Source organism: Bos javanicus, chromosome 2 (genome assembly GCF_032452875.1).
Source record: "Bos javanicus breed banteng chromosome 2, ARS-OSU_banteng_1.0, whole genome shotgun sequence".
NCBI lineage: Eukaryota > Metazoa > Chordata > Mammalia > Artiodactyla > Bovidae > Bos > Bos javanicus.
Genome location: NC_083869.1, coordinates 102,941,159 through 102,955,525, shown reverse-complemented (window position 1 = coordinate 102,955,525; position 14,367 = coordinate 102,941,159). Strand labels below are relative to the sequence as shown.

General features: G+C 41.0%; 1 protein-coding gene across 1 annotated transcript in view; it reads left to right on the top strand.

Moving 5' to 3' along the window:
* BARD1 (BRCA1 associated RING domain 1) overlaps positions 1 to 14,367 on the top strand; it is a 100,468-nt gene that overhangs the window by 30,194 nt on the left and 55,907 nt on the right. The window contains exon 4 of the mRNA XM_061384050.1: positions 886 to 1,838. Coding sequence (XP_061240034.1) covers positions 886 to 1,838 — 953 coding nt within the window. The remainder of the gene's footprint in view (positions 1 to 885; positions 1,839 to 14,367) is intronic.

The window sequence follows — 14,367 nt, the reverse complement described above, 5'->3', positions numbered from 1 at the left end:
AACAGTCACTTGTTTTTTTTTAAGAGATTCTTTGGGATATTCTATATAGCTAATCAAGTTAGCTTTGAGCAGATACATTTTTATGTCTTCTAATTCATGTGATTTTTATCTTTTTCTTAACCTTGGTGTGCTATCCAAGACTTCAGTGTGATGTAGAATAGGAATGATGAGAGTGGACATCTTCGCCTTGTCTTGATGACAGAAACAAGATAATAGGAACAAAATAGTAGTCCAGGTTTTCTTCATTAAGGATGGCACTAGCTGTGTGTAGTTTTGTAGATGTCCTTAGCAGGTTGAAGAAGTTTCCTTCTATCCCTGATGCTGAGCCTTTTTAAAAATAATGAATGGATACTGGATTTGGCCAGTGTATATATTTTTCTATATCTTTTGAGAAAAACCACTTGTTTTTCTTTTTAGTTTGTTTTATAGTGAATTATATTGATTAATTTTCAAAAGTCCTCTTTTAAAATTAAGCATCAGCTAATACGTCTGTTTTTTTTTCTTGACTTTATTCCCTCCCCAGCTAATAAGTCTTAATTTTTTTTGACTATTGTTTATTAAAAGTCTCACCTGTTAATCTGTTTATTTAATATAGCTTTTCCCCATGGCTATGCTTCCATACAGCAGACTGTATGTTCTAATTATTTGTTTGTGTATTTTGTCTTTCCCAGTGGAATATAAGTTTCTAGAACATGGTCTAAAATCAGATAGGACTCTAAATATTTGTTGAATGAGAATATCTGCTTTCATAATCTGGGAAGGAAGGAAGAGGTACACAAATAAAAGGTGATACACCTTAGGAGAACTATCAACACAGTTCTTTGGGAGCTCAGGATGGGAGAGATTAAGTTCATGTAACAAATTTCTTTTCCTTTTTCCTATCAGATTTGAAAGAAAAAACATCTAGGAAGAGTTTATTTAATGATGCACAAAGTAAGAAGAATTCAATAAAAATGTGGTTTAGTCCTCGAAGTAAGAAAGTCAGATATACTGTGAGTAAACTTTCAGTGCAAACCCAGCCTTCTGTGAAAAATGATGAAAATGCTCAGCAGACCTCCATGTACGAATTTGTCTCTCCGAGCCCTCCGGTGGAGGTTTCTGAAGGACCTAAGAAGCCTTCCACAAGATCTAGAAAAAAACAGAAAAAGAAAACTTTAGCTGAAGTCAACCGAAAATGGAATTTAGAGGCAGAAAAGGCAGATGGTGACCTTGACTGCAAAGGGGAAAGTAAGGAAAAGCTGGTATCCTTCTGTAGCCAACCATCTGTGATTGCTAACCTGCAGATAAATGGTGAAATAGACTTACTAGCAAGTGGGTCTGTAACAGAATCTGAATGCTTAGATGAAGTCTTTTTACCATTGGCTGAGCATATAGAGTCTCCAGAAATTGAGAGCAAGAATGAAGTAGTGACTCCTGAGAAGACAGTCTCTGCAAACTATCTTCCGTCCAAGAAATCTTTGCCATCAGGTCGTAATGGGAAGCGTGGGCGTCACAACAGAATTTCCAGTCCTATTTCTAAGAGAAGCAGAAGCAGCAGTCAGAGCACTGGTGGAAACTCTGTTAAGCAAACAGTGCTCTTAGAAAACATGCCATTGCTTGGCTGTTCTTCACCACCTTCAAACAAACTTAAAGTTGGTGACACATTAAGTAGGAATAGCCGTACTATATTGGATGAATCCATTAGCCTTTCACCAGGTACGCCGCCTTCTACACTGAACAGTCCAAGTTACAGACGAATGATGTGTAGCCCCTCAGCAACAAAGCTGTGGCCCATTAGCCATACAGCTGTGAAGAGAAATCATCGAGGAGAGACTTTGCTCCATATTGCTTCAATTAAGGTAGGATGCTTACTGTGAAATACAGCTTCACAATGAGACCCAGTATAAAATGGTTTCTTTGGAGTTTGTGAAAAATGACATGATTACTAGGCGAATTAACCTGACCATAAGTGGTACTTCCTGTGAACCGGGGAAGCAAGAATTGATAGGGACTTGAACCCTACCTCAAGCAGGGTCCCTGGGCCAGAGGACTGTGACCTTGCAGGAGAAAACCAGTATTTCCATATTTCAGCTTCAACTTTGCCAAGTGCTTTTGTTTTTTTCTATTCCATAATGATTTTGTTTGGGCTTCCCTCATAGCTCAGTCGGAGAAGGCAATGGCACCCCACTCCAGTACTCTTGCCTGGAAAATCCCATGGATAGAGGAGCCTGATAGGCTGTAGTCCACGGGGTCACTAAGAGTCAGACACGACTGAGCGACTTCCCTTTCACTTTTCACTTTTCTGCATTGGAGAAGGAAATGGCAACCCGCTCCAGTGTTCTTGCCTGGAGAATCCCAAGGACGAGGGAGCCTGGTGGGCTTCCGTCTATGGGGTCGCACAGAGTCAGACACGACTGAAGCGACTTAGCAGCAGCAGCAGCATAGCTCAGTTGGTAAAGAATCCGCCTGAAATGCAGGAGACCCTGCTTGAATTCTTGGGTCCGGAAGATCCCCTGGAGAAGGAAAAGGCTACCTGCTCCAGTATTCTGGCCTGGAGAATTCCATGGACTATGTAGTCCATGGGGTCACAAAGAGTTGGACATGACTGAGCAACTTTCACTTTCACTTTCAATGGTTCAGTTTTCACCATTTTTTTACCCATTCTTCTCATGCTTTATGGATATAGACACACCATTGCCAAGTTTACTGCTGGCAACATGTCTTTTACCCAGCTTCTGAGCTCAGGGCAGTTCGAGAAGGCATGAGCTTCTGTATGTTTGACCCTCCTGGCGGGTGCGTGCAGAGTCCGGAAGGTCTCACTACATGGCCTGTAACATTCCTCCAGTGACTGGAAATTTGAGTGTGGTTCACCACAGAGGGACTTCTCTGGGCCCCACAGCCAGCCTCTTCCTTTCAATAGCCCATTCTTTGAGTTATGTCTGTTTATCGCCTCTGTACCTCGGAAGTGGCAATATTTGTTTTTTGGAAGCTACCTCTTTTGCTGAGCATGAGGCATACTTGCAGTGGTTACTCTTTGAAATTGACACAAGTGCTGGACATAGAGGGAGCACTTAGCCCCAGCTTTTTAGACTTTGGTTTGTGAATTCATGCAGGTGTTATGAAATGATAATATAGGGAAGATTAGTACTGAATTTAAGATAGCTTTTTTTTTTTTTAATCTTACAGTAAATTCACTGGGAAACTGAGGTCTTTTGCGTGGGTAGAGAACTTTGGGAGATCTGGAAATAACCCTTCGAGACCCATGAGCATGAAGGTGGTGAGAGTCATAAAATGTTTGGGAGGAACATGGAGTAGGCCAAGTCTGGATATATTCTTTCTGTGTAGAAAGGGAAAAACACAAAAATGAGTTTCTTCTAATGGTTTTCATTTCTTGTTTATCTTCTAATAAATGATGAATGTAGAATGCTCTTTGTCTGGTTCCCCTGTAAGATGACTATTTTCTAGGCAGTCCATATACTTTGAACAACTTGAATTTTTGGAGTTAGCTCTAGTTCCATTTTAGTCTGCTTTTTGCAAGGTATGGTTTTAAAAAATCAGACTTTATTTTTTGTCTTCTTTGTTTTATTTATATATATATGTGTATGTGTGTTCATGTGTGTATTAGGTACAACAGTATTAACATTATAGTGTTATTAATGCTTCATAGATATAAGTAGCTAGCGTAGTAATCAATGTCTTTTGTTCATTTTTCTAGCTAGTATATGAATGTAGACTGTTGTAGTTTCTACATTCTGCTTTCTGGGAATTATTTTCTGACCACTAGTTAAGCATTCACTTACTTTGGTAGAGAATTTTTCTTTCAATCATAAGAATTATTTATCTTTATTAGTGGGGATCTCTAGGACCTAGTCCAAGCCGTGGCTTGTCAAACTCTTTATTAAAGGGGAAATTAAAGTGAATATTTTCAGCTCTGTAGTAATATGGTTTTAACTATTCAATTCTATTTTAGTGCCAGAGTAGTCATAGACAATATCATAAACCAGTAAAGCTCTGTACACAAAATTGGCTGTCGAGCCTTCAGGCCATAGTTTATCTATGCTCAACATGGGCCATAGAAAAAAGCCCAGGGGAATCTTCAGATCAGATCAGATCAGATCAGTCGCTCAGTCCTGTCCGACTCTTTGCAATCCCATGAATCGCAGCACACCAGGCCTCCCTGTCCATCACCAACTCCTGGAGTTCACTCAGACTCATGTCCTTCGAGTCAGTGATGCCATCTAGCCATCTCATCCTCTGCCGTCCCCTTCTCCTCCTGCCCCCAATCCCTCCAGCATCAGAGTCTTTTCCAATGAGTCAACTCTTCACATGAGGTGGCCAAAGTACTGGAGTTTCAGCTTTAGCATCATTCCTTCCAAAGAAATCCCAGGGCTGGTCTCCTTCAGGATGCACTGGTTGGATCTCCTTGCAGTCCAAGGGACTCTCAAGAGTCTTCTCGAACACCACAGTTCAAAAGCATCACAGGAAAATATGGTGGCATGATGCTGCCTTGGTGAATTTTCTCCATTGATAATGTTCGAGATTGCTTCAATGCAAGTTTTGTCAGATTGTCATTTTACTTAGAAATTGTAATGCCAGAACTAGAATTTTGATTCTCTCCAACTTATCAGATACTGTTTTGTCACTCACTGGCAGATTCTGATACAATACCTTTAAGAAAAGTTATTTGGTTTCTATTGTTTTTTAAATACCTATTTAACAGTAATGTTCTTTGAAAAATTTTTTATAAGTAAAATGTATGCTCCCATCTCAGATTGATTTTAATAGTCAAAACAAATACTTGAAGAAAAATCAAAGAATTTATCAGTATATTTACCTTTTTATAAATAGTATTCATTTCACTTACTATCTTGATTTTTTTGTTTGCAACCCAAAATGAATAATCCGTGCGTGCTTGAAAACTGATTGCTGCGGTTCCGCTGTCTTGTTTATGCTTTCTATCCACCTACTTCAGAAAAGGATTTGAGGTGACTCTAAAGTTAAAACTGCAGTTGACCCTGAACAAGGCAGAGGTTAGCAGGGCTGACCTCCACACAGTCAAAATCCATGTATAACTTTGGATTCTTTAAAAAGTTCAGTTCAGTTCAGTCGCTCAGTCGTGTCCTACTCTTTGTGACCCCATGAATCGCAGCACGCCAGGCCTCCCTGTCCATCACCAACTCCCGGGGCTCACCCAGACTCACGTCCATCGAGTCAGTGATGCCATCCAGCCATATCATCCTCTGTTGTCTCCTTCTCCTCCTGCCTCCAATCCCTCCCAGCATCAGAGTCTTTTCCAATGAGTCAACATTTCGCATGAGGTGGCCAAAGTACTGGAGTTTCAGCTTTAGCATCATTCCTTCCAAAGAAATCCCAGGGCTGATCTTCAGAATGGACTGGTTGGATCTCCTTGCAGTGCAAGGGATTCTCAAGAGTCTTCTCCAACACCACAGTTCAAAAGCATCAATTCTTCGGCGCTCTGCCTTCTTCACAGTCCAACTCTCACATCCATACATGACCACAGGAAAAACCATAGCCTTGACTAGACGGACCTTTGTTGGCACAGTAATGTCTCTGCTTTTCAATATGCTATCTAGGTTGGTCATAACTTTCCTTCCAAGGAGTAAGCGTCTTTTCATTTCATGGCTTCAGTCACCATCTGCAATGATTTTGGAGCCCAGAAAAATAAAGTCTGACACTGTTTCCACTGTTTCCCCATCTATTTCCCATGAAGTGATGGGACCAGATGCCATGATCTTCGTTTTCTGAATGTTGAGCTTTAAGCCAACTTTTTCACTCTCCTCTTTCACTTTCATCAAGAGGCTTTTTTTAGTTCCTCTTCACTTTCTGCCAGAAGGGTGGTGTCATCTGCATATCTGAGGTTATTGATATTTCTCCCGGCAATCTTGATTTCAGCTTGTACTTCTTCCAGCCCAGCGTTTCTCATGATGTACTCTGCATATAAGTTAAATAAGTAGGGTGACAATATACAGCCTTGACATACTCCTTTTCCTATTTGGAACCAGTCTGTTGTACCATGTCCAGTTCTAACTGTTGCTTCCTGACCAGTGCATACAAAAAATGCATACCAATTTCTCAAGAGGAAGATCAGATGGTCTGGTATTCCTATCTCTTTCAGAATTTTCCACAGTTTATTGTGATCCACACAGTCAAAGGGTTTGGCATAGTCAATAAAGCAGAAATAGATGTTTTTCTGGAACTCTCTTGCTTTTTTGATGATCCAGAGGATGTTGGCAATTTGATCTGTGGTTCCTCTGCCTTTTCTAAAACCAGCTTGAACATCAGGAGGTTCACGGTTCACATATTGCTGAAGCTTGGCTTGGAGATTTTGAGCATTACTTTACTAGCGTGTGAGATGAGTGCAATTGTGTGGTAGTTTGAGCATTTTTTGGCATTGCCTTTCTTTGGAGCATTTTTGGCATTGCCTTTCTTTGGGATTGGAATGAAAACTGACCTTTTCCAGTCCTGTGGCCACTGCTGAGTTTTCCTAATTTGCTGGCATATTGAGTGCAGCACTTTCACAGCATCATCTTTCAGGATTTGGAATAGCTCAACTGGAATTCCATCACCTCCACTAGCTTTGTTCGTAGTGATGCTTTCTAAGGCCCACTTGCCTTCACATTCCAGGATGTCTGGCTCTAGGTGAGTGATCACACCATCATGATTATCTGGGTCGTGAAGATCTTTTTTGTACAGTTCTTCTGTGTATTCTTGCCATCTCTTCTTGATAGCTTCTGCTTCTGTTAGGTCATACCATTTTTGTCCTTTATGGAGCCCATCTTTCCATGAAATATTCCCTTGATATCTCTAATTTTCTTGAGGAGATCTCTAGTCTTTCCCATTCTGTTGTTTTCCTCTATTTCTTTGCATTGATCTCTGAAGAAGGCTTTCTTATCTCTTCTTGCTATTCTTTGGAACTCTGCATTCAGATGCTTATATCTTTCCTTTTCTCCTTTGCTTTTTGCTTCCCTTCTTTTCACAGCTATTTGTAAGGCCTCCCCAGACAGCCATTTTGCTTTTTTGCATTTCTTTTCCATGGGGATGGTCTTGATCCCTGACTCCTGTACAATGTCACGAACCTCATTCCATAGTTCATCAGGCACTCTATCAGATCTAGGCCCATAAATCTATTTCTCACTTCCACTGTATAATCATAAGGGATTTGATTTCGGTCATACCTGAATGGTCTACTGGTTTTCCCTGCTTTCTTCAATTTCAGTCTGAATTTGGCAATAAGGAGTTCATGATCTGAGCCACAGTCAGCTCCTGGTCTTGTTTTTGCTGACTGTATAGAGCTTCTCCATCTTTGGCTGTAAAGAATATAATCAATCTGATTTTGGTGTTGACCATCTGGTGATGTCCATGTGTACAGTCTTCTCTTGTGTTGTTGGAAGAGGTTGTTTGTTATGACCAGTGCATTTTCTTGGCAAAACTCTATTAGTCTTTGCCCTGCTTCATTCCGTATTCCAAGGCCAAATTTGGCTGTTACTCCAGGTGTTTCTTGACTTCCTACTTTTGCATTCCAGTCCCCTATAATGAAAAGGACATCTTTTTTGGGTGTTAGTTCTAAAAGGTCTTGTAGGTCTTCATAGAACCGTTCAACTTAAGCTTGTTCAGCGTTACTGGTTGGGGCATAGACTTGGATTACTGTGATGTTGAATGGTTTGCCTTGGAAATGAACAGAGACCATTCTGTCGTTTTTGAGATTGCATCCAAGTACTGCATTTCAGACTCTTGTTGACCATGATGGCTACTCCATTTCTTCTGAGGGATTCCTGCCTGCAGTAGTAGATATAATGGTCATCTGAGTTAAATTCACCCATTCCAGTCCATTTTAGTTCCCTGATTCCTAGAATGTCAACATTTACTCTTGCCATCTCTTGTTTGACCACTTCCAATTTGCCTTGATTCATGGACCTGACATTCCAGGTTCCTATGCAGTATTGCTCTTTACAGCATTGGACCTTGCTTCTATCATCAGTCACATCCACAACTGGGTATTGTTTTTGCTTTGACTCCATCCCTTCATTCTCTCTGGAGTTATTTCTCCACTGATCTCCAGCAGCATATTGGGTACCTACTGACCTGGGGAGTTCCTCTTTCAGTATCCTATCATTTTGCCTTTTCATACTGTTGATGGGGTTCCTAAGGCAAGAATACTGAAGTGATTTGCCATTCCCTTCTCCAGTGGACCACATTCTGTCGGATCTCTCCACCATGACCCACCGGTCTTGGGTTGCCCCATGGGCATGGCTTAGTTTCATTGAGTTAGACAAGGCTGTGGTCCTAGTGTGATTAGATTGACTAGTTTTCTGTGAGTATGGTTTCAGTGTGTCTGCCCTCTGATGCCCTCTTGCAACACCTACCATCTTACTTGGGTTTCTCTTACCTTGGGCGTGGGGTATCTCTTCACGGCTGCTCCAGCAAAGCGCAGCCGCTGGTCCTTACCTTGGACGAGGGTTATCTCCTCACCGCTGTCCTTCCTGACCTTCAACGTGGGATAGCTCCTCTAGCCCTTCCTGGGCCTTCGCAGCCAGGGCTCCTTGGGCGTGGGGTTGGTCCTCCCGGCCTCTGCCCCTGGCCTTGGCATGGGGTTGCTCCTCCCGGCCGCCGCCCCTCGTATCGGGTGTGGGGGCATGGGTAGTTCCTCTCGGCTGCCCCCCCTGACCTCGGACCCTGGGTAGCTCCTCTCGGCCGCACCCCCGACCTCGGATGTGGGGTAGCTCCTCTCTGCCGTTCCTGCATCGTCGCAGCCTGGCACTCTCGGCCGCTGCCCCTGACCTCGGACGTGGGTAACTCCTCTTGGCCGCGCCCTTTGGGCATGGGGTCCTCCCGGCTTCTGCCCCTGACCTCGAACGTGGGGTAGCTCCTCTCGGCAATAGCCATCTATTGACCAGAAGCCCTTACTGGTAATATAAAAAGCCAATGAATAGATATTTTCTATATTATAAGTATTATATACTGTATTCTTACAATAAAGGAAGCTAGAAGTGAAAGTTGGTCAGTCGTGTCTGATCTTTGCGACCCTGTGGACTAAACAGTCCATGGAATTCTCCAGGCCAGAATACTGGAGTGGTTAGCCATTCCCTTCTCCAGGGCATCTTCCCAACCCAGGGATTGAACCCAGGTCTTCCACATTGCAGGCGGATTCTTTACAAGCTGAACCATAAGAGAATCCCAAGGAAGCTAGAGATAAGTATTAATTAAGAAAATCATAAGGAAAACATTTATGATACTGTACTGCTTTTATACAATACAAAGTAACATTGGTTTATGTTGTCTGTTTATGAGATGAATAGTCAGTACATACATCAGTGCTGTCTTGTACGATATAAAATAGTTTACTTGGTATATGCAGTACTAACACTAGACATCAAAAATGAAAAGATATTGTGAAAAATTCATATTTATTAACAGGTATAATGATTCATGCATTGATAGTGAAGCATCAATGTGATTGCTTTATGGTAGACAAGTGTAATTGATACAGTTGCATCACTGTAGCCAGGCCTATACTCTGTAAGTGAATCATAAGATTTTTATGGCCCCCAGTGTCATACTCATAATACTCTGTTGGAAATATTGTTACATTTTTTAAAAAATGACTTACCTGTGATGATAGACTGATGTGCAGTTTCTCCAGTTGCAAGAGAGAGGCATACTGTACAGAGAGGCATCTTGAATGGTAGTGTAGTTCTTTGAGAGCAAAGTTATAAAAGTGTAAGAATACTAATGCATGATTAATTTAATTTAAATATCACCATAGATCAGGGTAAGGATCAACTGTTATCTACATATATTTTATGCATTCATGACATACATAACTTTTCTTAGTTTTTTCCACAGTTCTTTGCTACCTGGTGGGTCTGCAAGTTCTTTCAAAATGTCACGAACTTTGAAAATTTTTCCAGTATATTTATTGAAAAAAATGTGTGTTTAAGTGGACCCATGCAGTTCAAATCTGTGTTACTCAAGGGTCAGCTATACTATAACATGGAACAAAGAGCAGGGAAAAGGAAAGAGTTACAGCAGCCGAGTGATGAATACAGATCTGATGACGTTGCAGGTCGACAGAACAGATGAAGTTTTTTGCTGTCAGAGATAGATTTGGTTGTTGTTGTTGTTATTTTCTCCAGGAACATCTTGTAAACGTGCAGTGCCCACGTTTTCCTTGTTTCCCTCGGATCCTCAGAGTGCATTGCTGCACTGTGTACACCTGGTGGGTGTGCTGAGGTCCGAGAATCCATAGTAGTTCTCCTCTTCTGTTGGGCTGGTAGCATCCCTTGCTACAGTGATGGCTTTACAGAAGGACCTTTGAGCTTGGCCACATCATTACTAAAATTCTGTAATATCTTGCCGCATACCTACTTCCGGGCATCTTTGTTGGCCATAGCTATCACCCTAGTGGAAGTTACTTGTGTTTTCTTGTCCTAGCCATTTGAAATAGCTTCCTGTTGCTGTTATAGCTAGTAACCACAAATTTAGTGAATTAAACAAGGCAAATTACTTTTCTTACAGCTTTCTAGGTCAGAGTCTGGTATGAGTCTCACCAGACTATAATCAGTTTATCAGCTGTGTTATTTTCTGGAGGTATTAAGAGAGAACCCATTTCCTTGCTTATCAGGGTTATTCGCAGGAACTGTATACTTGCTTGTGGTTGTAGGACTGAGATCCTGTTTTCTTGCTGGCTTATAGCTAAGAGCTGTTCTCAGGTTCTAGAGACTCACATTCCTGGGTATGTAGCCCTTTTCCTCTATCTTCAAGCTGGCAACAACAGTGCTTAATTGCTAAAAGGAGAAATTTTAGGTACCTGGTTCATTTATGTGTAAAAACCTAACCGTTTTGGCTGTTGCTGTGTGTAAGTACTCAGTCATGTCCGACTCTTTGTGACCGCATGGACAGTAGCCCACCAGGCTTCTCTGGCCATGGGATTCTCCAGCTAAAATTACTGGAGTGGTTTGCCATTTCGTACTCCAGGGAATTTTTCCGACCCAGGTATTGAACCCACATCTCTTGCATCTATCGCATTGGCAGGCAGTTTCTTTACAACCAGTGCCACCTTGGGTAGGTCATTATTATTGTACTTAACTGTACTGTCCTGTACTATTTTTATACAGATATTTATTCTAAAAAGCTTATCTTTATAAGAAAAAAGTTTTGTGTGTAAGTGTATTTGTTTTTGAAAAGTTAACTTATATTGATGCCATATGCATGAATATGTGAAGAGTATTTCCTTTGAATGAAAGGTTAGCAATAAGAAGATTCAGTGTGACACATGTTCCCTTTAAGGTATTATTTGAAAGTATCAAGTCTGTTTAAAAATTTTTATAAGCTTTGGTAAATACTGTTTCCTCTGATTTTTCTTCCTTCTGTGGTTTAAGAGAATCTCAATTATTCTTGTAAGTTGTGAAAAGCCTAGAAGTGAGTTCTTATTACTTAGAAAATATTCTGTTTGAGAGATTTCTGTTTTAAAGTAATTCCAAGAAATCAGACGCAGAAGTTAATTTATTTCCTGGAAACTATATATTGGTTCAAGCTTACCCCCTTACTGTGGACCCTATCTAATTACCATAATTTTATTTATGTGCATGACATTACATCTACATAAAGGAGAAGGAGAAAATATGACAAATTTTCAGAACTAGGGAGGAAAATACAGATTGAGTATAAAAAACAAGCAGTTTGCAAATCAGCTATACATTTCAGGGTTCAGTTCAGTTCAGTCGCTCAGTCGTGTTCGACTCTTTGCGACCCCATGAACCGCAGCATGCCAGGCCTCCATGTCCATCACCAACTTCCAGAGTTTACACAAACTCAAGTCCATTGAGTCGGTGATGCCATCCAACCATCTCATCTTCTGATGTCCCCTTCTCCTCCTGCCCTCAATCTTTCCCAGCATCAGGGTCTTTTCAGATGAGTCAGCTCTTTGCATCAGGTGGCTAAAGTATTGGAGTTTCAGCTTCAACAACAATGGACACCCAGGACTGATCTCCTTTAGAATGGACAGCTTGGATCTCCTAGCAGTCCAAAGGACTCTCAAGAGTCTTCTCCAACACCACAGTTCAAAAGCATCAATTTTTCGGCACTCAGCTTTCTTCACAGTCCAACTCTCACATCCATACATGACCACTGGAAAAACCATAGCCTTGACTAGATGGACCTTTGCTGCAAAGTAATGTCTCTGCTTTTTAATACGCTGTCTAGGTTGGTCATAACTTTCCTTGCAAGGAGTAAGCGTCTTTTAATTTCATGGCTGCAATCACTATCTGTAGTGATTTTTAGAGCCCCCCAAAATTAAGTCATCCACTGTTTCCCCATCTATTTGGCATGAAGTGATGGGAGCAGATGCTATGATCTTCGTTTTCTGAATGTTGAGCTTTAAGCCAACTTTTTCACTCTCCTCTTTCACTTTCATCAAGAGGCTCTTTAGTTCTTCTTGGCTTTCTGCCATAAGGGTGGTGTCATCTACATATCTGAGGTTATTGATATTTCTCCCGGCAATCTGGATTCCAGCTTGTGCTTCCTCCAGCCCAGCATTTCTCATGATGTACTCTGCATAGAAGTTAAATAAGCATGGTGACAATATACAGCCTTGACATACTCCTTTTCCTATTTGGAACCAGTCTGTTGTTCCATGTCCAGTTCTAACTGTTGCTTCCTGACCTGCATATAGGTTCCTCAAGAGGCAGGTCAGGTGGTCTGGTGTTCCCATCTCCTTCAGAATTTTCCACAGTTTATTGTGATCCACACAGCCAAAGGCTTTGGCATAGTCAATAAAGCAGAAATAGATGTTTTTCTGGAACTCTCTTGCTTTTTTGATGATTCAGAGGATGTTGGCAATTTGATCTGTGGTTCCTCTGCCTTTTCTAAAACCAGCTTGAACATCTGGAAGTTCACGGTTCATGTATTGCTGAAGCCTGGCTTGGAGAATTTTAAGCATTACTTTATTAGCGTATGAGATGAGTGCAATTGTGCGGTAGTTTGAACATTCTTTGGCATTGCCTTTCTTTGGGATTGGAATGAAAACTGACCTTTTCCAGTCCTGTGGCCACTGCTGAGTTTTCCAAATTTGCTGGCCTATTGAGTACAGCACTTTCACAGCATCATCTTTTAGGATTTGAAATAGCTCAACTGGTATTCCATCACCTCCACTAGCTTTATTCATAGTTTTCAGGGTAGTCTAGGGGTAACATGTTAACAGAAGACACCTTTGATAATATGAAGAAGTGACTTGAAAGAAAAGTACCACCGGCTGCTGCTGCTCCTAAGTCACTTCAGTCGTGTCCGACTCTGTGCGACCCCATAGATGGCTAGCAACTTTAAAAGAGATTCTGCTTTTAGTTTCCAAATTGTCGCTCTAATTGCCTATGTGACTTCCATATGACTCTTCCATTGCACAGGTGTGTTTATATTATTTTACAGGCTTCTTTAATATGTTTTTGTGACTGCTGTGTAGAATTAGATTGAGGATATTTTTGAGAAGGTTTTTGTGTATTTTTTGTGTATACTTTCATTTTGAAGGTTGGGAATGTGTATGGTTCTGGCAGTTCATCTGCCCCTGTATTCATGGGATTGTTTAAAAAAATCAAATTTGTATCTTGACACATGTTCCTGAAGTCATTTGGAACTGACTTAAACATAGTGCAAAAGTAGCTAAATGGACGCTAACTTGTACCAGAGGTGTAGAATTGCTCCTCTGAGGAACTATGGGAAATATTTTTTTAATGGACATGACGCAACTGATTTGAAACATGTAGAGTGCTTGCTTTTTAGGCCCGTTGAATATTTAAGGTCTCTTTGGTAATCTAGGGACTTAAAAATATATATTGCATGAAGATTTGTTTTTGTTTTTAGAAAACTGAGTAAGCTACCATTTTAGATTTGCTGTATTTGAGAGGTAGTCTGAAACAGCCCAGTAAAAGCAAATGTTACTCTTTTGAGGGGATTTAATGACTTCTATATTTTCCAATCAATACAGAATAGCCCCAACAGGAGTTGGGGCTGCTTGTTGTAGGAGAGAGATTTCCTTTTCCCTGAAGAAGCTCTTCTCAAAACACAACATTGGTGTATGTAATTTTTATCACATGTAACTTTTATTTATTCAGCATTTCAGAGTAAGCTGTCAGTTTTTCTTTCTTTCTTTTTTTTTTTTTTTGAGAAAATAAGCCTTGCCTTTGCCTGAAAAATAACTTTGAGAAAATAAGGTGAATGTGATCACTCACACTCACATAGAGCCAGACATCCTGGAACTTGAAGTTGTGGGCCTTAGGAAGCATCACTACGGACAAAGCTAGTGGAGGTGATGGAATTCCAGTTGAGCTATTTCAAATCCTGAAAGATGATGCTGTGCAAGTGCTGTACTCAATCTGC